Source organism: Rhamphochromis sp. 'chilingali' (assembly GCF_963969265.1).
Source record: "Rhamphochromis sp. 'chilingali' genome assembly, chromosome: 16".
In the NCBI taxonomy this organism is placed as follows: domain Eukaryota; kingdom Metazoa; phylum Chordata; class Actinopteri; order Cichliformes; family Cichlidae; genus Rhamphochromis; species Rhamphochromis sp. 'chilingali'.
In genome coordinates, this window is record NC_137943.1 from 32836173 (window position 1) to 32862828 (window position 26656).

The 26656-nt window shown below is 40.7% G+C and overlaps 2 protein-coding genes across 3 annotated transcripts in view; one reads left to right on the forward strand and one right to left on the reverse strand.

Annotated features, from left to right (window-relative positions):
• The window catches only part of marchf11 (membrane-associated ring finger (C3HC4) 11), a 28437-nt gene extending 13607 nt beyond the window's left edge, over positions 1-14830 (forward strand). The window contains exons 3-5 of one of the 2 annotated variants that reach the window (XR_013969109.1): positions 8874-9066; positions 11849-13934; positions 14015-14830. Coding sequence is in view for 1 of the 2 variants with exons in the window: in XM_080861122.1 (XP_080717248.1) it covers positions 8874-9066; positions 11849-12171 (516 nt within the window). In the remaining variant the exon portion in view is untranslated. Of the gene's footprint in view, positions 1-8873; positions 9067-11848 lie in introns of both variants that reach the window. The other variant, XM_080861122.1, reaches the window with a different exon arrangement.
• Positions 14831-17440: 2610 nt separating this feature from the next.
• Positions 17441-26656, reverse strand: part of myo10 (myosin X) — a 129546-nt gene continuing 120330 nt past the window's right edge. Inside the window, exons 28-41 of the mRNA XM_080907971.1 lie at positions 26492-26587; positions 24160-24253; positions 23213-23268; positions 22673-22815; positions 22101-22292; positions 21860-22017; positions 21620-21743; positions 21173-21470; positions 20884-21091; positions 20077-20213; positions 19875-19995; positions 19245-19721; positions 18845-19036; positions 17441-18747 (exon numbers count right to left, since the gene is read on the reverse strand). Coding sequence (XP_080764097.1) covers positions 18637-18747; positions 18845-19036; positions 19245-19721; positions 19875-19995; positions 20077-20213; positions 20884-21091; positions 21173-21470; positions 21620-21743; positions 21860-22017; positions 22101-22292; positions 22673-22815; positions 23213-23268; positions 24160-24253; positions 26492-26587 — 2407 coding nt within the window. The 3' untranslated portion in view covers positions 17441-18636. The remainder of the gene's footprint in view (positions 18748-18844; positions 19037-19244; positions 19722-19874; positions 19996-20076; positions 20214-20883; positions 21092-21172; positions 21471-21619; positions 21744-21859; positions 22018-22100; positions 22293-22672; positions 22816-23212; positions 23269-24159; positions 24254-26491; positions 26588-26656) is intronic.

Here is a 26656-nt window from a genome sequence, read left to right on the forward strand (position 1 = left end):
AACTTTTCCATGGTACCCTGCTCTATGCTTAGTGTAGGCTGGGATAAGCTAGTAGCGTAGGAGAGCAGAGTGCTGTTTCATTATGTGAATTTTCCTTTTTTTCATTCTTGGTCAAGTACTTCCAATTATTTTGGTTTTCCTGAATTCATTTTTTTTTTTATCAGACCACTTGCGTACACTGCTCAAAACAACAAACAAAAACAAAACAATCTTGTCTGATCTGGTCAGTTAAGGGTTGTTAATCAGTTTCAGCTGCTTTGATGTTAAATTAAAAACAGGGGCAACAATGACACAACCGCCAAAGCAAGACTGGTTTAATAGGTGGAGGCCACTGACGCTTTGTCCCTCCTCATCTTTTCTGATGGTTTCACTAGTTTTAGCATTTGGCTAGGTCAGTGTCACTACTTAATAGCTTGCTCAAAGGGGAATCATATGATTTTGGGGGTTTTCTCTGTTTTCTTTATATTATTGGTGAGGAAAGGTCTCAAACGCCAGTCCTTGAGGTCCAGTGTCCTGAAATTTTTCCATGTGTCCCTGTTGCCACCTCAGCATGCATTCAAGTTCTATAGTCTTGCTAATAACCTACAAATCGTCTTCAGGTGTGTTGCAGCAAGGACATATGGAAAAGTTTCAGGACAGCGGCCCTTGAGGACTTGAGTTCGAGACCCCTGTAGAGTCTTCGCCTTACAATTTAAAGTGCCTTGAGTCAACTGGCAATGCCTGGGCCCTGTAGAGGTTGCACAGGTAGGCATTTGTGAATGCCAGTTGAATACTAGAGTTGGTAAATCCCTGTGCTTTTTACAGATGAAAGCAGGTTCAGTGTGAGCATATGTGACAGACATAAAAAGGATCTGGAGAAGCCATGGACAGTGTTATGCTCAAACAGCAACCTGACTGCCATGAAAACCTTAGACCCACTGTCAGACCTCATGCGGGTGCAGTGAGTCCTGGGTTCTTTCTGTTGTTCGACAATGCCCGGCCTCATGTTAATAAAACTGTTAGGTTAGGGTAAGAAAAAGAACATGATACGGGTCAAAATACAAAGGTTGTTGGTTTTTCTAAACTCCATATTCTTTCCCCTGGAGACTCTTGACAACATATGTGCTGCATGCACAAAGTATACTTCCTTATGAGTTTCAAAGTCATTCTTAACATCTTGTTAAAAACATATGGCCAAATCCTATTCATGAACTGAACAAATAGAATATCTCACATTGGTTTTTCATGGTTTTCTGTGGCAGAGGTAAAAACCACATAAAAGGTGGTTTCTGATTTATTTTAACTGTCTAATAAGGTCATTCCACTTCACTAATTTCTAAATGAGATTCTTCAGTCTTCATACTTGCAAACTGTGTGGAAAGGACAGAGTACATCAAAAAACAGATGTTTCAGGGTCATTTCGATGACTGTTATTTTTAATATACAATTTTGAGCTAAAAGATCCTGTCATGTTTTTTTTTCTTTTTACCCCATTAATGTTGAAAACAGCAGCTGTTTTGGAGACCTTCAGCAGTCCTTTGCTGCTCTGCATGATTATACCAAACAGTCACATTATGGAGTAACTGATGATTTTTTTGGTAACTGCCAATGATTGAAAAAGCGAGTGCTCTTTTTTCCAAAACAAAATGCTCTCTGAGATTTGTAGTTTTAAGAGGCTAAAAATGACACATGCCACCAAACTGCAGCCATTTGTTTCCTGTCCGCCTTTTTTTAACTGCTTTTTACTACCGTCGAGGTTACAATTTGCCCCCACTAAGCATGCTCTCTAAATTATTATAGGGGCATTAACTAGAAATTGTTTTTACAGTCACTGATGTTATCGACCCATCAGTTGGATTTATGCTCAGAAATATTCACAGCTTCTCAGTTGGAGTAAAAACAGCCTCACGGAGCCAAACTGGTAAAAAGCCATTTCACTGGCAAGCTGACAACAGATAAACCCACCTGCGTCTGTTAGAGCTGCTCTTGTAAAATGTTGGCTTAAAGTCATACTCAGAACCCAAATGTGGAAGTGCACTTATCCTATGATGATGATGATGCACACTTTTCTCCGTACTGACGTTTAAATAAGCGCCTCTAATTGCAGTTCAGTGACTCATTGTGCACAGAAAGTAGAAATAAGTGGATGAATCTTGACCTTTTTCAAAGTAGGATTTAACCCTTCAGATGCAGAGTTGTTTTGCAAAAACTTTAGATTATAAACTAGACGGATTTTTTTTTAGCAGCAGTTACACAGCTTCAACCACAATGACACATCAGATCCATAGCTGGAAATACACAATTCTGCAGTCAGGGCTGAAATAACAGAGAAGGTCAATGCAAACATATAATGTCGGTATTCTTAAACCAAGAAATATAAAAGAACTGGAGTACCTGTTACAGCAAAAAGGCATTTGGTTTGAAGGTGTACCCTGGGTTTGATCTGGTGTAATCTGTCTCGGGCCTGCCATGATTAAGCAGTTAAAAAGTTGGATGGAGGGTTTAAATATGACAATGATGTAGTCGCTGAAGTCAATAATAAGTAATGCAGCCTCACCAGACAGACGCACATAATTAACATTTCTAGCTTTAGTTGAATCTCAGTATCCACTTGAAATAGTAGCCCTCAAAAAGATTTACTCCGGTTACATTGCTAGAAATTTGAAAGACTTGAGCACTAGTGATGGCTGTAATAAGCAGTTGCTTTACCACTTTAGTTCTTAGACTGAAACATGTCAGCATATATTTGATGAGCTGACATTAAAATGTCAAAATTTACAGCAGAACTGAACACAGCACGGTCCAAAAATGCTTTTGATTTTCCCTTTTATAGAAACATCCATCCATCCATTCGCTTCCGCTTATCCTTTTCAGGGTCACGGGGGGTGCTGGAGCCTATCCCAGCTGTCATAGGGCTAGAGGCGGGGTACACCCTGGACAGGTCGCCAGTCTGTCACAGGGCTAACACAGAGACAGACAACCATTTGCGCTCACATTCACTTCCGTATTAACACCTATGGGCAATTTGGATTAATCAGTTAACCTATCCCCACAAGCTGCATGTCTTTGGACGGTGGGAGGAAGCCGGAGTACCCGGACGGAACCCACGCAAACACGGGGAGAACATGCAAACTCCACACAGAAAGACCCCGGCCTGATGGTGGAATTGAACTCAGGACCTTCGTGCTGTGCCACAACAGTGCTTTTTAAATAAAAACAGTACAAGGATATTTTTTTAAATAACCCATTTAGAGTTTGGTCTATAGTTGAAATGTGGCTGTTTTGATTGACAGATGTGCTGCTGATATGGGCGGCTGTAGCCCATTGATATCTCGTAGGCTTAATCTCTGCTTATTTGAGTCGCTGAATTGAACCTCTGAACTGTGTTTGTGTTTTGTATTTTCAGTGTCACTGTCTGATAAATAGCATATCTTGCTGCGTGGTACAGACTATAGAAGAAGTTAATTCTCTGTGTGGATGCAACTTGCTAACCAAGATTGCTAGCTTTAAGAGAAAGTTTAGCACTCAATAATAAAGAGAACCTATAGGTTTCAGAGTAGAAGTTGTTAAGAGAAAGCTTGGTTAACAAACGGATGGTGTGACATTAGAGAAAAGATGTGTAGGTGTACACACGGGTGTTCACAGACGCGGACTACAGCTTTCTTGGCTGCTGCCTCAAAGCACATTGTGCGCTGTCTATCTTGCGTGCTGCACAATATCGTTTATTATTTAGTATCTACTGTTATCTACTGCTAGCTCGTTTATTGTGATGGTGCTGTATTTATTATTTTGCTCTTTTTTTGTTTGCTTTCTCTTCAGTTTTTTTTTCTCCATACAGGTGATCCAGGTGTTTTGTTTGTTTTTCTTTCTTTCTTCCCCCCCTTCTCACCGTCTCTTCTCCCCTCTGGTTTTCTTTCTCTCCCTCTCTTTCTTTCATTCTTTCTCCCTGTCCTATCCCCCAGTCATGTCTGTCCCGTTTGTAGCAACCGAAAATAAAATAAATGCATAATTATAACCAAGGTCAATCAAATGGACCAATATGGCAAGGCCATGATGATCCACTTGGTAAAATAAATCCGCTTGGCATCTTTCTTGGCCTTAAGACAACAATTCTGATGGCTAAAGATCCAAACGGGACACAAAAAAAAAAAAAAAGAGAAAAGATGTGTAACCAGTATCCAGTGACAGCTGTGATCTTTCTGAATTATAGAAATCTATAACTGAGATATTTTTGCCTCTATTGCTCTTTTTTTTTTGCTCAGCTAAACTTAAAGAAAATGTCTCTTCTCTTAAAGTAATCAAGTACAGAATTTTTTATTGATGAAAACAGAGACAGCGATGGCTGCTTTTGGTAGCTTGAGATGGATGCAGCGTTGAGTATGAACCTGCTGTGTGTTTCTGGTGCCACTTCACGTCACTGCTGTCATTTTGGAGCATCAGGATTCCTGCAGTCGTTCTTTCTTTCAAAAGCCCGAACAGACAGAGACTCCTGAGGCTTAAAATATCTGCATTCTGGATCGTTTCTCTCACTGAAGAACATTCAGGCCTTTTCATATCTGTTTGCTCCAGATGGGAGTTGAGTCACTGGCAGACTGAACAAACACACAGCTGAGGCTCAGCAGAGCTTTAGTTTCTGTCCACAAAGTCCGCCTTAAGTCTTTTCTTCTGAAATGAGCATCGTGCAGCTTCAGTCATCTGCTCGTTGTCAACAATCTTCTGTTTCCAAGTATTTTTATTCAAAAGTTTATTCTGTACTTTCTGGTATCTCCCTCTCCATTCTCCTATTTTCTGTTTTCTTATTGTTATTGATTGAGCTCCATAGTTTTTCCCTCCTTTTGTCCTCCTTTTTTACTTTCTTCATGGCCTCCTTCCACTGCTTCTTGGCCATCCTCATCTCCTTTTTGGAGACTTTGTCATTCTTGTAGCATGTTTTCAGGGTAGTCTTGAACTGTTTGGTCATTTCTTTGTATTGTCGTCTGTCAGAGTTCCTCGTCCTGTTTTGGTTAATGTGTTTATCCAGCCATGTGTAGGTCCTTCTAGTTAGGTTGGCTATAGCCTGTTGGACAGAGGAGATGACAGGCTCTTTCACTCAGGTTTTTGTTTACATATGTATACAAAATATATATATAAATATATAACTTAGCAGAAGTTGCATCACATTAATTACATTTTGTGCCTCTTGTGTTTTCCTTACTTTTCGTATCCTGCTCAGGAGTTTACTCCAGCTCAGTGACAGTCTTTTCATCCTACTTTGTGTCTTCAAAGAAACATAAATAACAAATCACAAATACTACCAAGAATGTTGCTACAAAGATGACTGCCTAACAACATCTACTGCAGTTTTTAACTTATTTTAAATCTTCTTACATCATTTTTTTCACTATACTCCCACAAGGACACTTAAAGAAAACCTTTACCACCAAATTACCTGTATTCAGTTTAGATTTAAACTCCTTATTATACTATATTTAGATTTTAAATTCATATGTTTTTTATCTTTACTGAGCAACATTGGTTTTCATGTTTTGGTGTCTGTAATTATCTGTAATTGTATCTGTACAATATCAAGACAGTAGTTTCCCAACCTTTGGGATAAATAAAATCAGGCTTATTTTATTTCTCTGATAATATTTTTTAAGTTTTTACTCAAGCAAGATTTTTTAAACGCAGGAATTTTGCTTTTTACAGAGTAACTTTACAGAGTATTTTATTCTTGTATTATGTGTTGCCTCTCTGTGCCGTTCTGGACCACCCCCAGCCCTCCTTCTACTGTTAAATGGCTCTGTGGAAGTCACTTTTACATTTGCTTTAGTGCACCACCTTTATTCTCGTGTTTTAAAACTGCAACCCTTCAAACTTCACTTTAGTTTTCCATTAGCACACACAATCGGTGTACAATATTGGAATGTTAAACATCCATGAATTTTTTCGGAGTCCTTTGCAACGAGATTTAGTCATGTCCATTATGCAGGTGCAATGAATGGAGTTAAAAACGTTATATTTTTCTTGAATGAAGACAAGCTAAAGTCACCTGACTACACACCTTATTTGTATGCAAATATGTTTTAATTAACAGGAATGTGGCACCATGTAAAAAAAAAAAAAAAAAAAAGCAGGTTTATTTTGGTGCAGTTTTATTTTCTACTAAGCAAAGCACTGACTTTAGGGTGAATAAAGAGGCCCATTTTTATTTTGATACATAGATTTTTATATTAGCAGGACTGTGGCACACGTGTGTAGGCTATGTGAGCTTAAAACTGTGAAATCAGTCTAATGCTTAGTTTCCGAGATTGGACCAGATTGCGCATGCACAGGGTGCAGTCCTAAAGTCCCAAGTTATGTAAAAATGCCCTCTGAGATCAAACCCCAGTGCATTATTACCATACTGACAATGCATGAACACCAAGCTATTTTCAAGCGTGCAGCCTATTTGAAAGCAGTTAAAATTTGAAAAGATGCAAAATGACCAATTTAAAGTAGCGCAGTACAGTGCGACACTGATGCATTCTGTTATGCATGTTTGAATCTGATGCATAATGATGCATATTTAAGGTCACTTTTAGCAGGTCTGTCTTGTGAGCCTCCCCACATCACTGCACTGATATCATTCGAAGCTGCTTTGTTATACTTAATAAAAGTAGTTATATGCAGCAAGTTAGTGAGTGGAGTGTTTGAGTGTTTACCATCTCGGTGGAGGGTTTTCTGCGTGCTTCTCTCGCTTCCTTTCAGGCTTTTCTTAACTGATAGTTGTATAATAAAAGGAAGGCTAAGAAAAAACTCTGTGTACAACAACCAGACAACTTAAAATCTTTCGAGGTGTTTTCGCGGCTCCGTTTTGTGGCTTCTCGTTTCGAACAGAACATGACGTCACGTTTTTCTGCTGTATGAAAATATTCTATTTCTTTGTTAGGCATCATTTAAAATCACACGAGGCTGTATAAACTAACATAAACTGCTGTGTTGTTTTCAAATCGTTGTTGGTGAACTGTTCACAGCTACTGCTGCACATAGTGTTGTCTAAAATAAAAGCACAATTTAGGGGGATAATGGTTTCTCATTGTGTTTTTTGGTCCTCACAGGGTGGTTTTGTGCAATTCCGCCTCTGTTATCGCCAAATAAAACGAGTGTAGTAATTATCCCTGCGCTCAGTGGCGGACTGTGGGGAGTATTCTGGTGGTATGAATAGTTGTATTGACCCGCAATAATATAGAAACCGGATATGAGCTGAAAGAACTGCCAGAGTTCACCAATCACATAGTGGATAATCTCTCTGCCTCGCAGCAGTGTCCACAGGGTTCATGCCTGCTGGCCTCATGCTTATGTATAAATAAACTTTAGACGCGTTTCTTGGCGAAATGGACGGTCAGAAGACTGAGAGGGGGGATAAAACAAGGTGATCCTTAACACAGATACAACTAAATGTATTCTAAGACAGCGGTCCCCAACCCCCGGGCCTCGGACCGGTACCGGTCCGTGAGTCGTTTGGTACCGGGCAAAGAGAGTTGAGGCTCAGGTGTGAAATGTAGGGTTTTCAGGGTTTTTATCGGTTTTCAGCGTTATTTTGTTAGCGTTTTTATCGTTTACTCGGTTTTCCTGGGTCTTTTCACGTGTGTTATGAATACATTTTCTTTTTTTCGGTACCGGTACTAGTTTTATTTTGTTGTATTTATCCGCGACACCTTAAAGGCCGGTCCATGAAAATATTGTCGGGCATAAACCGGTCCGTGGCACAAAAAAGGTTGGAGACCGCTGTTCTAAGAGACCAAGTCATTGAAGCCAACACACACACACACACACACACACACACACACACACACACACACACACACACACACACACACACACACACACACACACACTTCGCTTCAGCGCATCTCAACCTGCAGTGAAATGTGTATGATTAGTGTATTCCTATTGATTCTTTTGTTTTTACAGAGTGCTCATCACCATAACATACCTTGAAAACTCAGCTTTCAGTGAGGCCACTGTGTTATTTCCATTTTTTAAAGAAAAGGAAAAGAAAAAATCACCTTCCTCCCAGACATGATAGTGGGCACAATTATGTCTAGTACCTGTTACCAGGATTATTTAAATGAGGTGACAAAAAAACAGATGTGTTCTGCTTACATCCAGACTGTTTATGCTTCGCTGTATGGTAGATATAGAAAACAATGTCTTTTAGGGAACGGTAAGAGGTGGACAAAACCATTGTAAGACATTTAAGGGTCAAGTCAAGTCATTTTGCCCAAACTAAAAAAAAAATAATAATAATTAAAAATTATTTTAGCACAATTAACAACTTATTATATTGTTTAATATTATTTAGATATACACTGTACTAGTTTGTTGTAGTGTAGACAGATGAGTGAGAAGAACTCGCTTCACTACAGTTTACTGGTTGAGCTCCAGTCCCACCCTCACACTGAACTTTGAGCAGTGACCAAGAGATTAATATCATCGAGAGGTGGGACAGGGAGGGCTGGGCTTCTCTGATTAGGCTGCTGCTTTCTGAAAATGGACGGATTGATTGACAGATGCATGGAATGAACAGATGGATGGATATAATTATATATTCAATAATGCATTAATAAGTCCAACATTGTTTTTAATCATAAAAATGGGACTCGGACTGCCTTGTCACACTGACATGATACTGTGGAAAGGCCCTCCTTTATTTATGTATTTGATTAACACAGGTCGGGCATCCGAATTTTGTGGTGCTGCAGATTGATCCGACATGGAGCAAAAATACTGTTTTGATTAGGTTGTCATGACAAAAGAATTTCCCACGGGATAAATAAAGATCTTACTTTATCTTAACTCTTGCTAAAATATAAACAAAGTCTTTAAAGTCAAAGTGTGTATTTAATGTATTGCCTCTGTTCTTTGTGCAGTGGCAGTCCATCACCATTACCCTGGTGGAGAAGGTGCAGATCATTGCGGTGTTCCTGGGCTCTCTCTTCCTTGTAGCCAGCATCTCCTGGCTGCTCTGGTCGGCGCTCAGCCCTCAGGCCACCTGGCAGCGTCGCGATGTCCTCTTCCAGATCTGCTACGGCATGTATGGCTTCATGGACCTGGTCTGTGTAGGTGAGAATGGGCATGCGGCTGCACACCAAACACCTGTGCTTTGTTGATGTGGCTGACTCTCTGTCGTGGCAATGTGTAACTTTTAGGAAATTCCCTGAAACTCAGACGTGGATGTATCTGACTTTTTGACAAAGGCATGACACCACAAGGCAACAATTCTAGTTTCAAGCAGAGCATTTGATCTCAAATGTACTTGTATAACAAAAATTCCTAAACATAGGCCTAAATTTCAGTGCTTAAAATCAGTGTCTTTATAAACTCATTCCTCAGATATGCTCTTAAACGTGTTTAGCTGTTCTGAGGACAGAGTGAGGGGGTGGTTGGCTGAGGGCAACAGAGCTAGAAAGTACAGTCAGTACTCAGTGCTCAGGTCTCCTCTCACCTCTGCAAAGCTGGACGATCACAACGTGAAGTGAGTGTGGAAAGTCTGAGAAATGATTCCCCCTATGAGTCAGAGCTGTTGGGTTTTTGTTATCCAACCATCCAATATACACGTTGGACAGACCATAAATCCTTCCTAAGACTCCAAGATCCACTTTACACTTCACGGACAGTGTATGATCTCGGGCAAAAAAATACTGCATTGTGCTTTGAGGTTATCGACTAAAGTATGAACAGCCTTGGAACCACAGTTTAGTGATCAGTTCAGTATTTTAGCAAATATTTCTTTGCCATCTTAAAGATTTTCTGTCAAATAGGATTATAAATAATATTTTTCTCAACATCTAAATTGGTTGAAAAGTAATTCCTAAAATAGGATATAATATGAAATTTCCCCTTGTGGGACTAATAAAGGTATATCAAAATAGGATATGATACATGCACATCTACACCAGAAAATGGGACAGGTGCTGTGCTGAAATATGAGTCAATACGTGGGAAAAGAAAAATAACAGCTTGCACACTGCAGATCTCTAGTTTGCTTATTTATTGCATCGTGGTACCAAAACTTTAATAATTTTTCATGTACTGAAAAGTAATTACAAAATGAAAAGTTGTGCAGGGACTTGGTGTCTGTCTTTCTTGGACTTCTTTAGTACAAATAAAGTTTTTATTCAATAATTATTTTATATTAGCATTTCATAAACAAAAACAAAATGAAAGAAATAAAACATTTAGGCTTGTGAGAAGAGGAAGACATGAAAGCCATTTAATCGCTAAGAGATTCAAAATGACAGTGTCTTTCTGCGGAGACCATGAGTCACTGTACTGAATGAGTGTCAGTACGTATACATGAGCGCAGGTCTGATAATATGACTGTAAAATTGGTCACTGTGGTGTGTGTCATGGACAATCGGTGGTTGGCAGAGAAGTCCAACAATAGAAGACCGTTTAGGTTCAGATCAGGCAGGCTGCTGAAGTTTCCCAGTAGCTTAATGGAGTCATCCAAGAGCCTTCTTCAGTTACCAGTTCAGTCCAGTTGTCTCCTTTTTTCAAGCCCTTAAGACTACGGTGATCTGGATGACAGAGAACTAACACAGACACATGAACGGGTTGTTTAAATGATCGTTCTTGGTCTGTTGTATGTTGAAACTGTGTCATCATGTGTTTATATACGATGCAGTTTTTTGCCATCATACTTGTGTCAGTTTTGACTGGTGAGATAATGTCGATGCTCCGCCCTTGTTTGCAGGACATAAATGACTGTAAATGATCTTTTTAGCAGTCGGTGCTACAAATTAGTTTCACAAATATGAAAGGTTTCTAAGATTAGCAGTCTAAAAGTTCATCTCTCAGAATAATGCTGGACCTCTTTATAATTTATGGTGCCAAGAAAATAATGCACTCCTGTGTTTTTGATTCATTCACAGTCAGTTTCATGCTATCTCATAATAGTACTGAGCATATCCAAGGGAGTATTTCTCTTCGGTCTTTTGTTGTAGCCATGTTAGCAGACTGAACCTTTCCAACACTGATTTCTTGACAACCGCTCTCTGTTGTCAAGAAATGTCACAGCCACCTTAGGTTGGGTTACACAATAAATCACTAGAAAAAACAACAACATAAAATACCACCTTCTGAGCAGACAGTACAAACACTAAAAAGGTTTTTATGTATTTTTCCAATTTAGGGAGGCAGGGTATCCCTAAATTTGTCACTCATCTACCACTCCACTGGGGTTTTTTGTCAGTGGAGCATACAGAAAATCCATTTCCCTTCAGATTTCCTCTAACATGCATATAAAAAGCCACGTTCAGCCTTTAAAATCAACAAAGGCTTTGGTGTTACTCTAGATCCACACACAAAAAATAAAACAGCTTTCTCAGCAAATAGTTTATAGATGTTGTTGGAAGAGAAGGAGAGAAGGGCAACTTTAAAGTGAGGAAAGATGAAATATGTAAGAGGAAACAAAAAGACAAAATACTTGCAAAATATTTTATATCTGTCTGTGCAGGTTAACAGTCATCCAGGTCGTGGTAGTTCTATGTGCTCAAGTTGAAGGCAACTGGACTACTTTTTAAGTTGGTGAAGACATTTAAGAATTCGCACCTTGGCTCACGTGACCATAATGGCTCACATGATTACCAGGTAGATCGACAGCACTCAGGACAGTCAGCAAGGCACCAACACCACTACAGTTTGAATATGTGGGACTTCCCATCAGCTGCTAGAGCTTTCAGATGAGAGGTGAAATGTCTTCAACTACTTGGAAAAGAAATCGAGTTGCCTTCAATTCAAGCACTTAGAAAACCTTACAGTAAAGATTTCCTGAAAGTTGGTCATGACAAACTGCCTAAAATCAAAATTCCTATAAATGTGTCAATTGCTGTCATCATAACAGGCTTGATCATCCACGAGGGGGCAGCAGTGTACAACGTGTTTCTGCGCTGGCGAGCAGTGAACCTCCACTGGGATGTTCAAAGCTATGACAAGACCAAGGACATGGAGGACACAAGCACTGGTCACTCTTCGCTGGCCCCCAGGACACTTTGGTTGCCTTTGGCCACTTTTGGGCCCAGCGGCCCCTTACACCCGACCCAGCTGGGATCACATCCATGGACTTGCCTGTGTTTGGCACCCTTTTGCCACAGAATGGTAGCCCGAAACAACCTCAGCCAGGACAGTGATTCGGGAGAGGTTGTCATTCGTGTAACATCGGTATAAACTCCAAGCAGTATTTGTGGAGAGACGAAGCATCTGATGGGTTACATCTGGGAGTTACAGTCTGAGCTGTGCTGCAAAGTTGTTTTGTTGCAGATTTTTTTCCGTAACTTAATACTTTTAATTATTTGAACTGTGTGTGCTGTCTGGGGCTGGTCCTCAAACCAATCTAATACCTTCAGTAACTCACATTTTTGTGTTGGTGCCTTTGTTTTTACTCTGAGATATAACACTGTTTATTTTGTGACAGAGACATGAGCCACCCTCACATAAATCTTTTTTTTTTGTAGTTTTCCTTTTAAACTGTTGTGTGGCACTCATGTCATGTGGAATTGAAGGAAGTGATGGGATTATCCAGATTACAAATCTAAGGCACAACATCAGACATGGTGTAGGATCACAGGGTTGCCTGTTCAAGGTTGAGGAATACTGTACACAGCCAATATCCTCTCTCTCTCTCGCTCTCATATATCTCTGCTCTAATGTGGCATAGAGACAGTATGGTGTCATAGTCTCAAGCCACCCTTAATTTCATTAGGTTTTGTTAGGAAAATGTGAAATAAGTGTAGCGATTTATTCAAATAAGTGCAAACATAGATGGAAATACAGGATATAAGGCAAAAAAACCCAAAAACAAAACATATTTTCTACAATTCTAACAAGCTTGAAAGTCAATAATTGGTTTGACATTTCTTTTTCAACACAGCCAGAACTTTCTTAGACAAGCTTACTTACCTCTTGTAATTTCTTTAAGGAGCATTCAGCAGTAGTTCTCCAGACTTCTGGAAAAGCCATTCAAAGTTCTTCTTTGGATGTTGGCTGTCTTTTTGTTCCATTTACTCTGATGATTCAACGTTGCTTTCAATAATGTTGAAGTCAAGGCTCTGGGGAGGTCAGTCCATGACTGACAGTGTTGGCAGTGTGTCTGAAAATGATCAGAAGCTTTGTGGATGGCATTCATGGTGAATTAAAATCTGATGGTAGACTTCTATACATTTAGAAAACATCCCCCAAGAACACCGGCTGAAATTCAGCCCCAAATTATGACAGAGCCTCCACCATGATTTCCAGACGGCTATAGACGCCCTTGTAAATATTGAATGATTTGAAACAAACATTTTACATTTAAAACTCAAAAAGAACTGATGCCACTGACTTCCAGTCCAGTTCTTGTGTAATTTTCATTCCTCAGCCTTTCCTCCCTGTTTTTGGCTTTCAGATACTGTTCGTCTGCTGTATATAGATTTTTTTCTGCAACTTATTCTTTTGTCCTCCATTTTTCTCAGTTTTCTCAAATTTCTTCAAAATTTGAGGAAAAATTGCTGAGATAGACCAAATTATCAACTAATAGGTGTTGATCAGACTGAAGACAAAGTGAATTTTATGAACTTTTTTCGAGAAGCAAGTCTTCCAATATGGGAGCCATATGGGCATCACCCTCTCTTTATTTCCTTTTCTTCTTCTTGGGTCGGCTATTTTTGGACACACTGTCAGCTGCTGAAAATCAGTGTTACAATTTACTGTTATTACGAATTATTCAAAAGTGTTATATTGTTAATGCATCATTGCAGGACTGCTAACACAAAAGTGTTCTAGGTTCAGAGCTGTACTTAGGAATGATGTATAGCTTTTAATTTTAAGCAGGGTCTCTGAGCTTTGTAACTATACAACCAGATGTCCTGCTTTATGTTTTATGCCGATAAAAGGATTTGACAGACAGGGATGCAGGAATTATGACACATTTCATATGAGCACAAAAACCTGATGTCAAAATGATATTGAAAAAAATGATCCAGCAAACATTTAATGCTGGTTAAGGATGTGATTCTTGCTTTGGGTATAAGAGGTCCAAATCCTGGATGAGCCCCCATGATGTTACTCTCAGTCCTAGAAGAATCATGGGTGTAGCATAAAAAGTGAAAAGAAGCATTTTTCACCAATCTAAAGGACTGAAGAGTGCCACGGCAGAATTGCACTCCAGAAAGAAGAGATTTATTTATCTATTAATGTAGACAATATCAGGGTGTGCACGAGGCCAAAGAAAAAGAAAAATGCTTCCCACACCTATGCTTCCTGGAGGGAATGTCCAAGATAATGTCCATAGAAATGGCTTTCTATGCTTATCGATTCTTAGGAGGAAGGAGGAGAGAGGTCAGCCTAATAGGTCTCTAATTTAAAGGAGCTACCATCAGTCTCCCGTCCAATCACCAGGTGCCACATAGAACTCAACATAATGGGTAAGCAGAAATGGTTGGACCCAGGGATGAAGGGGCAGACACCCAATGTACATAAACACAATTTAAATTATGACATGGGGCCATAACGTGACCCCCCGATCCCCCTTTTTTAGATTTCATTGTCATTCATAACATTTCCAGTGCTGGTATAAGCTGGCAAAGTGACATCTGTTCAGCATGGCAGTGTTTGCCTCAAAGGACTGATCCTCAGATGGTTTGTGCCAGTATAAATATAGCTATTGGAAATTGTGTTTTTCCCTGTCTGTAAACCATTCTTTTGAGCTTCCATGAGCCCTGTGATGTTTGGGCCATGGGCTAATCTGTTCTTGACCTACGAGTCATTTACTTTTTTTGGTGCCTTAGGAGGCTGGGTGTCGACGTTGCAATGTGCAGCACAGAAATGACTTGAATGTGACTTTTGCTGTTGGCTGTATTTCTATTTGTTTTGACTGTAACATGGATGTAATGTATAAAGAATATTTATAGATACAAAGCTGTGCGAGTTATTTGCCCAACGTCATATTGGTTTTGAGTATCTGCTGCAGGATGCTACGTGTGTGGCATCGTTACAGGAGATGAAGTCAAACCCCCAGTGATGAAAGGTATCATTTTTGCTCATCTAGACCAAAGAACACTACTGCATATTATCACAGAAATTTTATTTATGACAGCTGGGCTGGTGACATCCATGGGAACACTGATCAGACAGTGTAACATCAATAAACCTAGGTGGCGAAATATCAGACATTCGTCACTTAAGTACAGATACTGGTGTTGAAATAATAGCAGTCTTTACTCGAGTAAAAGTGAAAAAGTACAAGCTCAGAAATGTACTTGAAGTCAAACTAAAACTAAAAAGCAGTAACTTAACATTGACCATGAACAGCACAGCTGCTCTGCCCCACTCCAACTTAGTGCATTGCTGTAAACTTTACCACAGTTAGCAAAATTAGGTGTGTAACAAACTACACAAACATTTAGTGTTAGCTGATATTGAGCTGTGAGAAATGTTGCATTTTAAATTACCTGTCACTTAAAATTTTTTTACTCCATTTATGCTTCTGCAGTGTGAGCTACATGCTGAAGAACTATGACCACAACTAACTGACTTCTGCAACAAAAGCGCTGTTCCAGATTGCTCTTGTTAGGTATGTGTTTAATACTGATCTTATCTCTCTATCTACATAGATATATAGATACATACATATATAGCGAGCTAGCAGCTGGATAGCGTAGTGGTAAGACTACACGCCTTTGGAGTGGAAGCCGCAAGTTCGATTCAACATTTGGCTCTCACAGCTACAGATTGACAAGGTACAACACACATACTACGGCAAGGGGGAGCCAGGACCACAGGTCAGGGGGGGAGATGTTGTCATCACCCCCAACCAAGATTAGGAATCAAGGTGGTGGAAGTTGAGTGTAAGAGGAAGTGACTTGACTGGTTAGTGAAGTTAAGTACCCTTGAGATCAACTAGAGGATGTGAGATATATACATGGTGATGATAAGTAGAAAGGAAAAAAAGTAGCTGTTGTTGGTGAGGTGTATTTGTTTGTGGCCTTTTTTAGGTTCTTGGATGTGTGTCCAGCAGCTTTAGCCGTTGGTTGTCACATTAACTTTCTTAAACTAAACCTTTTTTTTAATAGTCAGGAAAAACAAAACGGTAACTTGAGACCAAAAGTGTAGCGATTTATTGTTAGAGTCATCAGTTCAGCACATAACACTAATTACAGCTAGGAGGAAACCCCCCCCACAAAACATTGTGTCAAAGATCCACTGTCAGATAGTTGTTTAGAGAAAAATACAAGATTTGTTAGCTTGGGAAAACTGCCATCTGATCAGGATTCAGGAGAAAAAAAATAGAAGGCAAAGACTTACAATATAAAATGTACAGCCACATGATTAAAGTATATATAACATTGCACATATACCAAAAAAAGAACCCACACATGAAAAAAAAAAAGTGTACATCATATACAACAAGGCACTGTGGAGGAAACCTGCACACGCATCTTTGGATGGATCTGCCGCCCGCGGAGGTCCAGTGAAACGTTTTTAGGAATGTTACACTGCAAACAGTCCAACTGAACAAGCCATTCAAGCTAAATCGTGACAGATTACACTGAAATACAACGATTAATTCTTATGTCTATTATGTAATAGACACATCATGTAATAGCTTTTTGAATTTGTAAGTGCTTTTTGTAGACAGGCAGCAGACAGAAAAAATATCTACATCTTCTTATTTCACGTTTTTAAAAAATGTATTCCAATATTTCCTCTTTTCTACCCCCCAAAGAACCAATTTACATTTTAAGTTCAGGTTGTTCTAAAGGGAAAGATGGTGTTGCAGTTCACATTTGTTGCCAGCAGATGTCAACGTGGATCACAAAGAGACGTAAAAGATTGTCTGACATCAAATTACCCATCTGCAAATATTTTATTATACATAGCTTTTTTCTTTTTTTCTTTCCCAACAGCAAAAAAGAAAGAAAGAAAGAAAAAAGGTTTGGAGAAAAAGATAAAAACAACTGCATGTATATGTCCAATATTGTCAACGCAACATTGTCAGTAAGACTCACGTACTCGGGTACATTTGCAAACGTTCAATTAGTCAATGATCCAGGCTGCTGCCCTATATCAGTATCTTTAATATTATAAACAATTTACGCCTCAATTCATTTAGTTTCTCACAACTGACAGATTTAAAAACCCTTGAATGACGTCCATTGCTGGTCAGAGTTTGCAGTGCACAAATACATTGGCAGTTAAAGGGAAATGTGTGTGGGAGCACCTTTCAGATTCAGGCTACACAGGAACGAGTGTGGCACCAATAAAGGCTAAATCTGATTAGATATCATCCTGCTTCAGTTGGAACAGGCACTTTGTATCGTAAGCAAAACAATCAGTCACAAACGTAAAGGTACAGTTGCATCTTATTTACAGTGAACAGGAAAAGGTCAAGTCCCAGAGTTTCTCAAAGCAGAGGAAAAGGCTTGTAGGCTGTAGTTGTTTTTCCTCCGTCTTCTTTGCCTTTAATTTTTTTATACATTCGGACAGCCTGTAGACACTCTTCTTTTTTTCTAATAACATACTTCCTCGCACACACACACACACACACACACACACACACACACACACACACACACACACGCTTACCAACCTCTGTGAGAAATCGACCCCTTCTGCAAAAACAGTCCCTGTAGGGCCTCAGAGGTTTACCATCGGACAGAAAATTAACTGTTTCTTTTCAAAACAAGACACATCCACCTTTTAGAAGCTGCATCTGACTTCATGAAGACTAATATAAAAATATGATTGTGTATAACCACCACCTAGTTTTCTTTGGTCTAAGAGACTGTGGTTTGTAATCAGAGTCTGGGGGTGAACGTCTGTCATGGTACACTTTGTACGCCTTGGGATTAACAGATTAAACTGATCCTTTGTTCTGTTTTCTCTAGTCAGTTTAGGAAGCTTAGCTAGAAGTCCCCTTTACTTTAATGTGGGGCAAAAATGTGCACTTGTTAGCTTATTTAAGAAAGTGAAGATTGTACACAACTTCCATCTTTAAAACAAAAACTTCATATTATGTTGGCTGAACAGAGGTGAATGTGACAAGGATGATAGTCCTTCAAGCATTTTATCACTTTATGAAAAATAGTAATTAACTTGTGGAATTTATAGGAGCAATTGATCTTAAGCCCTAAAGGATCTTAAATAAAAAAATAAAATAACACTGACAGCTGGCAGGCTTTGAGGGAAACCAATTAGAAGCTGCCCGCAGTTTGAGTCTTTTAAAGTCTGGTCCCTGCTCGTTATCACATATCTGTTGATTTAGATAACAAGAAGCATTCTCATGTTGCTTTCTCAGTCAACTTTTGGACTTCATTCTGTTTTCTTGAGTTTTATGGATAACTTTCCACCATGTTTGCTACAGAACTATCCACAGCCCTGTGCCTACATTTTATCGTGATGAATAAGGAGTGGATGTGTACTGTTTCTAAAAGAAACCAGGTCAAGATAAGTTGAGCTAGTTTACATTAAGAGCATATTGGGTTTTTTTTAACTTTTTTTCCTCCAGCATTCAGAGTCAGTCTGACATGAAATGTATGAGCTGCTCTCTCCAGAGTGCAGAGGATGGGCGTCCATGCATGGCCGGCACCGGCCACGCTCGGCCCCCTGGCTGCACTCCTGCATGTGGCTGCGAGGCAGAGGGTGAAAGGGCGGAGTTCACCAGGTGCTACAGTGGCTGCCGTGGCTGCTGACGGACTGACAGTTGCTGTAGCGCTTCTTGACGATCATGCTGATGTAGGCTTTCATCAGCTTGGCGATGTCCATCACCTGCAGAGGAGAGGAGTAAATGTTGGTGTTGTATTTAATGACCTGCATTGAAATTATGGGGAGACCAGGAGTTATGACTGAGTGAGGATGTACACACCATTTGGGTTTCAAACACCAGCTCTCGGCCTTCCACGGTGATTTTGTAGGTGTTGGATAACGGAGCTCCGAAAGAGAGTATCTGTTCATACGGGAACACCTCCAGAGGCCACGGCTCCCCTCGCTTGTACACTGATATGGCCTCCCGGCTCACACCCAACCAGAGCTCGGAGGGGAACATGCCATCCCGGCACTGAAACAGCAAGCATGGAACATCAAAATCTCCTATCATTCCCTCTAAGATCAGTTTTGTTTAGAACTGGCAATAGATGACTTTAAACCAACCAAACAATCCCATCTTTCCACCTATGGCTGTGTAGCTGTCTTTATGGGAACATAACCATCCTTTATCATGGAGAACAAAGTTTTTGCTTAAACAGAAAAGTGATTTCTCTTCTCACCTCGACGTTGAACAAAGTGGATCCGTATCCCTGCCACTCCTTCACCAGCGCCATGTATTTGACCATTGCCTGTTCCTGGTTCATCCCCTGCAGCTTCTTCCACTTGTCCATCACGCTGGTTCTCACGGCCGCCGCCTCCTCCCTCATCCAGGCCTCCAGGCTGTTCTCTTCTTCAAGCTTCTGCCGACTCAGCGAGCTGCTCCTGAAACTCCGCCTCAGTGTCCCCTCCAGGAAACTCGAGCGTTTCCTCTCCGCCGTGCCTGAGCGGTCGGCCACCGAGCCGGTCCCCGGAGCGAATGTCTTGGCCGAGTTCTGCACCCGGGCCCGCAGTCGAGACATGGGGAACACCTGGGACATTTCAGGGATGGTGGACTGGGAGTTGTGATCACCCAGAAGGTACTGAAGTCTCAGAGCAGCCAGAAACTGAAGAGTCTCCTCAGGGGCCGGGTATTGACCACGAATCACAGCTTCATGGGCCTTTGAGGGAACACAGAGAAAATTATAGTTAAAACTATAAGATCTAAGCATTTTTTCTTTTTTAATTTCCACAAAAAATCTTTCCAAGTTCAGTCAGAATCAGCTACAAAAGTCTCCTAGTCCCATCCCCAGACAATGAGCCACGAGTCTGACCTGCTCGAACATAAAAGCAAACTCCACGCTGTCTTTGGGAACGTTGTCCGTGTCTAAGAAGCAGTAGAGTTTGAAGTAAAACTTCCATCCAGTGCTGCCTTCGTCTGGGCTTGCTGAAAGCCTGCAGACCACAGAGTGATTGTGTTAGCATTGGCCAGAAGACAAAAACATTTGCTTCAGAATCAAACATGGTGGGGCTTACTTTTCAAACTTGGCGAGCACGTCAGCCACCACAGTGCGGCTCTCGATGGCTTTCTCTGTGGTGTCGTTGTGTTCAAACAGGGCAAACATATTCCTGCTGTCCTCCATGGCCAGACCGCGGATCAGTTTCTCCACCACCTGACACACACGATGAGATACAACAGGGACACATGCAACTGGTTTTAAAACTGTAGATGAGATTAAAAAAAAAGAAAAAAAGCATGAATTCTTGTCTAAATTCCAGACATTTGGGACTGCCATTCAATAAAGGTGGAAAGTACAATTTCTATAACTATAAAATATTTAAAATGTCCTTTTAACAGGGTCTTAGCTCATCATATTATCCAGATTCTGATATTTTCTGCAGCATCAGAAAATAATAAATTCCAGCAAGCATGTCAGTGTATGAGCATTTAAGCCTGGATGCTTACACAGGCTCCAGGCCAAAAGAGCTGAATAAAAGCAGGATTTTATTGCTGTGACTGATGAATTAATTAATTGTTAATTAATTATTGTTAATTATTATTGAATAACAAATAAGGAAAATTGTAAGGAAAAAAGCAGAAGAGAAGAAGATAAGAAGCTCAGGCTGTTACAATACAAAGTCATTTTTAAAACAGCTGTCAATTCATTTTCAATTAAAATAGATGATTGACAATCATTTCAGCTCTGTATTTACTGTTGGGTTGTTCTGTTGGTACAAACATATCTTTTATACTGTGCTTAAATCATAAAAACTAGAGCTGAGTAAAAAGTACACTGTTTATTTGTATGCTTTGGCACATAACCCCGTTTTCCACAAACCTACCTCTCCTGCGGTGGTGTGCGAGTTGATGGTTATCTTGCAGGACCCTCCTCCGTGGCAGTGAACGGTGGTGCTCATGTCCTGTCGGGCCACGATGCAGCGGATCTCCTCCTGAGACGGCACGTTCTCTCTGGCTCGAGTCTTCCTCAATGAATCAGCGGCGAAGGCAGCATAACGATCCATCTCAGAGCCGGGAAACAGCTCGCGAGTCCTGCAGAGAGCAATTTGGAAATGGTCAGCTTGAGAGAATAAAAGTAATTTATCTATAAACATGTGGCAGCCTAGTGCACACCTCTTCAGGTGGAACTTGAGGTATCTAAGGATGCTCCTTGTCGGGACGAATGTGCAGGACATGCAGGCGAGGATCTTCCAGTTGCACAGGTTCCCAGGGCTGCCGGGCTGTGGCGGCCGTGTGGTCTGCTTGATGAGCTGGCAGTAGAGCTCATCTCGCAGTGGTTTGAGCTCCTGGCCCGTCTGCAGGATGCCCTGAATGATGGGCACGGGGTCAGCCACGCCCTCCAAATGCTGCAGCGAGCTGAACACCTTGAGGGCTTCATCCTGCAGGGTTGTGTAGCTTCTGCTTCTTGGAGCTGAGCAGGGAAGAAGTTGTGATTAAATCAGTACATATGGTACATTAATATCTTAACTAAAATGGTAAAAATGAGATACTTTAAAGACATTAGTACTAAGTTAGATTGTCAATCCCAATTTAATCCTATTCTGTCTCAGTGGTACTCACTGGTGAGATGAATGTCCCCGTAGGGCAGTGGCAGCAGCGGGGAATGCAGAGGGTGATGACTGTAGCGAAGGATCGGGTTCCTCTTGTAGATCTGCTCAACGACCTCCAAGTTCAGACAGTTCTCCTGCAAAGAGAAGAGGAGCTTGGGTTTAGTGCAGTGCTGATTATCTGAGGCTTTACTGGAAGGAAAGAATTAAAATGACCACTGACATCCATTTTTGCACTTTCAGAGTTTCCTACCTTGATGTCCTGGATGAGCTGCTGGGTGGGTGTGTCGATGGGAGCTTTGGTATCTATGACATTTTGGACGGAGTTGGCCCAGCGTGTGGCTTCAGTCAGCAGCTTGCAGTAGAGACGGTACGAGTGTTTACGGCCGTACACGATCACGTTCCAGTATCCTGACACGACAAGAGGGGCGGAGAGAAATTGAAGCTACTGGGTAGAGAATGAGTTGGCAGTTCTTGCCATTTTCTTCTCTTACCAGTCTCTTTGAAGACCTTCTCATCGGGCTGAACCACTGAGCAGAGGCTGTTCAGCACCAGCGTTCCCAGCTTGAGGGCATTACGCTCTGAGCTCTTATAGTAGTCCAGGGAATTGTGGGTAAGCAGGAACCAGCGCTTCTTCAGCTTCAGCGAAGCTTTGGTGCTGTTCTTCATCTCTTTGTGCAGCCAGCCTGGTGGGAAATAATTATTAAATAACTTTTTGTATTCTCTGGTTTCCTCTGAACTTTTCAAAACTATAAAAATGCAGAAAGGTCAAGCTTATTCTCTGTGAAAGAGCTTTATTACGGTTTTCTTTAATAACAGAGAAAATCAAACCTGCTTAAAACTGAGCGTTTGAAGCTTTTGCCTTACAGCTTCTACATATACACATTTGATTACTTGAATTATAACATTGATATGAGCACCCACCACTGGAGCTGTAGATATGACAGGGGAAACTTCTTTTATTTAAAATCTGATTTCCTAACCTGCAACTTTTAACCTGTAGTTAAAAATTTTAAACACAAATTAAAAAAGGAAAAACGGCCACGATAAACGAATCATTTGTCACCTCGGATGATGAACTCCTGTCCATCGACTCGGGTGTCTCCTTTGGAGCGCTGCAGCAGAGTGATCCAGTGGTGCATCTCCTCAGGCGTGTCAGCATTGCAGTGCAGCACTCGGTTCGCAGTGATCATGACGAAGGAGTTCGGCCTGTCGAAGTTCAGAAATTAATAAGACGACAGAAAGGAGATCAATAGTCTAACACCGTAATAGCTCTTGGGTGCACTTCTTGGATTAAGAGATATGAACTAAACTTTTAATTTTGAACCAGACGACTAAGAAGAATTAAAGCTACTGACATAAAATAGCAGGAATTATATATTTGTCACATATAGGTTAGAACACAACAGAAGAAATACAGGACCAGAATGTACTGATCTAAAATGTTCCCCGTGTGAAGAAATGCAGCTGCTGAGGTGCTGAAACCCAACGGGCTTCACTCTGATGGCTTTTTTCCGACACCTTCTGGTTTCTTTGCTTTAGTCTTTGTCAAAGAAAATCCATATATATATGATGTGATGTTTGATGGTTTGATGTAGGTCCTCACCTCTCTGGATTATCTGAAGCACACACTGAATCGATCATCCCCACATCCAGCGTTCCCTGAGGAGACACACAGAGAGATGGAGGGAGGTTCACAAACAGTTTTCAGGGTGTGGATAATGAGTTTGACCTTCGCTGCACCGTGGAAACCAATTATCTCACACGCAAGCAGCAAGGCCTTCACTCACAGGTGCAACACTGAAAAAGCACGTGGCATTTTCAGCACATCTGTGTCCTGTTACTTCAAAACAAAGCATTACAACAAAATTTAAAATTTAAAGAGGAGAACAAAAGAGGGTTGGGGTTAGGGTAGCATGAATGCTGGATGAAAGGCTCAGTGACAGATTTTGGGGCTTTTTTTCTAATTTTCAGTTTTTCCACCAGGTGCCATCCTCAGTATAATTCAGCTGCTTTTCTGTGAGCTTCTTGTCACACCAGCAGACAAACTCCAACTCCACAGCCTTTGCCTGCAGCTCAACTTGGAGCTTGTTCTGCTCTGGAAATCTGCTGAGAACTTCCACTCTAACCAGTTTGTCTTGAGAGCTGACTGGAGAGGCAGCTGATTATTACCATGTCATCTCTTTTCATAAAGTACACAATATCTCCAATTATTTATTAAATGGCCATTGCTATCCATTGTGGGGAAACCCAGAGCTATACATGCATATATTAACTATGTTTTTATTGCAGCTGGAATTTAAAGGAGGAAAAAATGCTACTAAGAGGTGAGGCATGAATAAGGAAATGGAGGAACATATATTAAAGGCTAACGTCCTCTCCTCGGTGTGAGACGAAGGTTTGTGTTATGGAAATCTGTTAAAGCAAAGTGCCGAACATTCTGCTGTTAGGACGACATTAAACGGCCGCATTTTGAAGACATTTATTTTCTTTAAACAGAAATGTTATTAGAACTCCATCTCCCAGAGTGCTTTGTTTCCTCACAGTACTCACCACAGCATTCTGGGGATTGGCCTGCTCATCGTGCATTTCTCTGATCTCCTGCTCTGTGGAGCCATGGACCTGACTCAGCACGCTGAACCACTGACTGTAAACAAAGAGATCATAGAGAATAGAATAGCCCTTTATTGTCAGGACACAACATAAATAGTAGACAGCAGGAATAAATAGCAAACAGGTGAAAAAAATATAGAATCAAGAGAAATATAGAATATATTTCTAATGCAAAAAGAACTGAATAGACTCCGTGTGTAAATGACCTGAGTGATGAGGGTTACTCAGGCCATGGCTCAGATTGGCGAGTTTGGTGGGCAGGGCTGGGGCGTGGGGATAGTGTTTGTTAGCAGTCCAAATGGTCCAGGGGAAGAAACTGTGAGTCTGGATGAACCTGATTGATCTGAGGCACCGACCAGAGGGCAGCCGGTCAAACGGGTGACATCATCATCATCACCATGGAATAAACAGTAATCAGCTTTAACAGTGGACATACAGGCCGGTCAGTTAGACACAAGCATCTCGGCTCCTCCTACGTCCAAAAATTCATTTGAAACTGAATCTTACTCAACACTAAACTACTTCAAAGTGAGAACAACTAAAAATGAAAAATAAAATGAAAGGAAAGTTTTAGCCATACTTTTATCATGAATGCAATTATTAGTGTGAACCTGCATGTGTGTACCTTTTAATATAAATTGTACATCTATAAGTTTTATATGTGTGTAAAATCCAAAACACTTCTGGGTTCAGTCTGATTGTGTCTCAGACACATGGAGCTGATGTTGGCTCGCACTGAGAGAGCGTCTGGTTTTACAAACCTGCTCCTATCACACACCCACAGCCATGTTTTCCTCACTTCAGAGTACATTGCATTAACTAGCATTCATGTCCTGTGACCTCAAACTAAGATTTGTCCTTTTGTATTTTTCTCCCTTAAAGGAGGTCAAATCCCCACAATGTGACAGAGCAAACATAATTATGTCCCAGATTCAGACAGACAGAGTGCTTGTTGCCCTTTTGAGCCACAGCGGAAGTAGACTGTCTGAGAGGAAATCAATGTGTTGCCAGAGGCAACCGTCACATTGACCTATAGCAACAATACCTCCTGTTTGTTATACAGTTTTCGACAGACTGTGAGCAGGTTCATGCCAGTTGAGGAAATAATAGGATCAGGAGAGAAGAAACAAATGGGAGGACTGGGAGCATTAGGAGTGTAATAACAATGTGACTAATAATCACTACTGTCATTATACGAAAAAGATTATAGAGCACATTTAAATCCTGCCCACCAGAGAGAAACGGTGCATGGCTCTCCATTTACCCTGTAATGTGTAAAGATGCCTTCTTGTCAATTGTACTTGCTAGCAGGTACTAGAAATGATGAATAACACTAGAGAGCTGAGGTTTCCATGAAAAGCTGGTCATGGTTTTTGGCGGTTGCAGGGTGGAATCGGTCACAAAGCGAGTGTTGCTGTGACTTGGTTTCTACCAAAATGATGCAGCCATCAATGCTTTGTATGGAAGAAACCAGCTTGCAAACACTTTTCAAAAAGTGTGACGTAAACCAGATAAAGAGGCTTTCCTCCAACGTTTGACTTACTGCTGCAATCAACATGTAAGGCAAATGTTTTCCACATCCAGTAAGCCTAGCATTTTTCAGTTTCACTACCTCTTGGTGAAAAGTTTGCAAGTGTGTACAGGCAACTCGGCATCTTCTATGCAAACTACGGGGGACCGTGACAACCTGCCATTGACCAAAGCAATCGTGAGGAGGTTTTTGGTGTCACACCGTATCCCTCTTTGCTACTATTTAATGCTAGCAGCTACCAACAATCTTCAGCAACCACTCATTAGCCAGCTGTGGACTCTTGCACGACTCTTGGTTATCAGCGGGTCACAAGCTATTCTCTAAGCCTATAAGACCAAGACTTGAGTAGGTTATTAACACATAGCTACTGTTAGCTGTTAGAGGTTGCTAAAGATACTCCTCAAAAGAAGCTAAACCTTTAAATAGTTGAAGACATTTTGAATCATTGCACTTTTATTCTGAAAAATGACTCTGAGATATTTCTACTCATATAATGCATATTTCTATTAATGGACAAGACCATGTAATTAATTCTGACAGTGTAATTAAATAGACCAGGTAAGCGAAGTTAGTGGTGTCACTGAAACTAACTTACTACTGAATTCTAGTTTTTACTTGTTATTTCAGTCATTTTGACTCCATGCTTGCATGAAAGGTCCTTTACAGATCAAATCACAATTCATTTCTTTGGTTATTGTGAAAAGATAAGAACAATACATCAAAGACAAACACACAGCTCACCTTGCATCCTCAGCAGACTCGGCAATCAGATGATAAGTTCTCTCTGGCATCACTATGTCGATTCCATTCTCCTTACCGGTGTTATCAATGATTTCTCTACAGGTCAAAAAAAAAAGGAAAAATAATGAGTGAGGTTCCCTGAATATACAAACATCCTTCCATAAC